The 1327-nt window shown below is 43.6% G+C and overlaps 1 protein-coding gene across 1 annotated transcript in view; it reads left to right on the plus strand.

The window, feature by feature from the left end:
• Positions 1–1327, plus strand: part of LOC101851942 (putative inorganic phosphate cotransporter) — a gene marked incomplete at its 5' end in the record, with an annotated part of 16425 nt that overhangs the window by 2959 nt on the left and 12139 nt on the right. Inside the window, 1 exon segment of the mRNA XM_005095918.3 lies at positions 822–977. Coding sequence (XP_005095975.2) covers positions 822–977 — 156 coding nt within the window.

Below are 1327 nucleotides of genomic sequence, written 5' to 3' on the forward strand. Positions count from 1 at the left end.
TTCCCCCCCCTCCCTCTCTGTCTCTCTGTCTCGGCGCCCGCACGCGGGGTCATCTGTCTTTTTAATGCTATTATTGTAAATACTTATCAGTGTGTTTTAGTCAATATGGGATACACGGGATGCGTGTTAAGAGTAAAATGTACATACTTAATGCAATAGCTATACAAGATATACAAAATGTCTTTGAACATACGGTCTGGAATTAAACAATGACGCTGCAGTGTAGCAGTGTAGAAGCTAGTATGGCATTTTCATTAATAAGGCAGTCGAACCTGCTCTAAAGACCACCTGACCATGATAGTCACCTGTACAAATTGCCACGTCCCCCCCCTCCCCCTTCCCTCTCATGTTTTCTGTGTTTTAATGACACTGTCCAAGATACCCACCCGTCTAAGACAACCACATTTCTCCTCCAATTTTGGTGTCCATCTGGGACAATTTTGACTGTATGGTCGCTTTTAAGCACAAGGGGGCTATCCCGGAAAAATGCTGTTTTGAGAAAATCGAAGGTAAAGTTTTTGCCCCTTGTTCAATTTATTTAAAAGACAAGGAGAGTTTTCTATATAACCAAAAAAATATACACACCAATGAAACCAAACTTTTCCTATAGGTAGGGCAATGGCCACTTTTGGTGTAGGTCAAGATTTCTGGAAACCCCGGAAATATGGGTTAGCCCGCTTGTCCTTAAAAGCCACCCTATGTGAACGTGTATGGATGTACTTCTAATGTTTCCCAAACCTCCCCTCGGGGATCGATAACTTGTAATTTATCAATTTGTTATTATTTATCAATGTATTTTGGGTTCTATCTTTTGTTTCAAGGTCCCAGCTGGTGTTCTGAGTGAGCGTTATGGGGCACGTGTAGTGATAATGTTCACCATGCTACCGGTGGCCATTCTCAACCTTGTGGCTCCTGTCTGTGCCCGGGCCAGCCCCTGGATGTTGCTGGCTGACCGCATTCTCATAGGACTTTGTGAGGTCAGACTTCCTCAATCATGGTCTACCCAGCTTCCCTCTTGTCCCTCGTTTTGACCTTTGCACTAAACGAGGGTGATGAGCACTCTTCTCTTCCCCATAATTACTGATAAGATGTGATAAATCTTTTCTGTCCAGATTTTGGCACATTGGTTTGGTGTTTCACCTCAGACACACACACACACACACACACACACACACACACACACACACACACACACACACACACATACACACACATATACACACATACGGACACACACAAATACACACACATACACACATACTCACACACACACACACACATACATACACACATACACACATACTCACATACTCACACACACACAGGC

The sequence above is a fragment of the Aplysia californica genome, unplaced genomic scaffold (genome assembly GCF_000002075.1).
Source record: "Aplysia californica isolate F4 #8 unplaced genomic scaffold, AplCal3.0 scaffold00117, whole genome shotgun sequence".
In the NCBI taxonomy this organism is placed as follows: Eukaryota; Metazoa; Mollusca; class Gastropoda; order Aplysiida; family Aplysiidae; genus Aplysia; species Aplysia californica.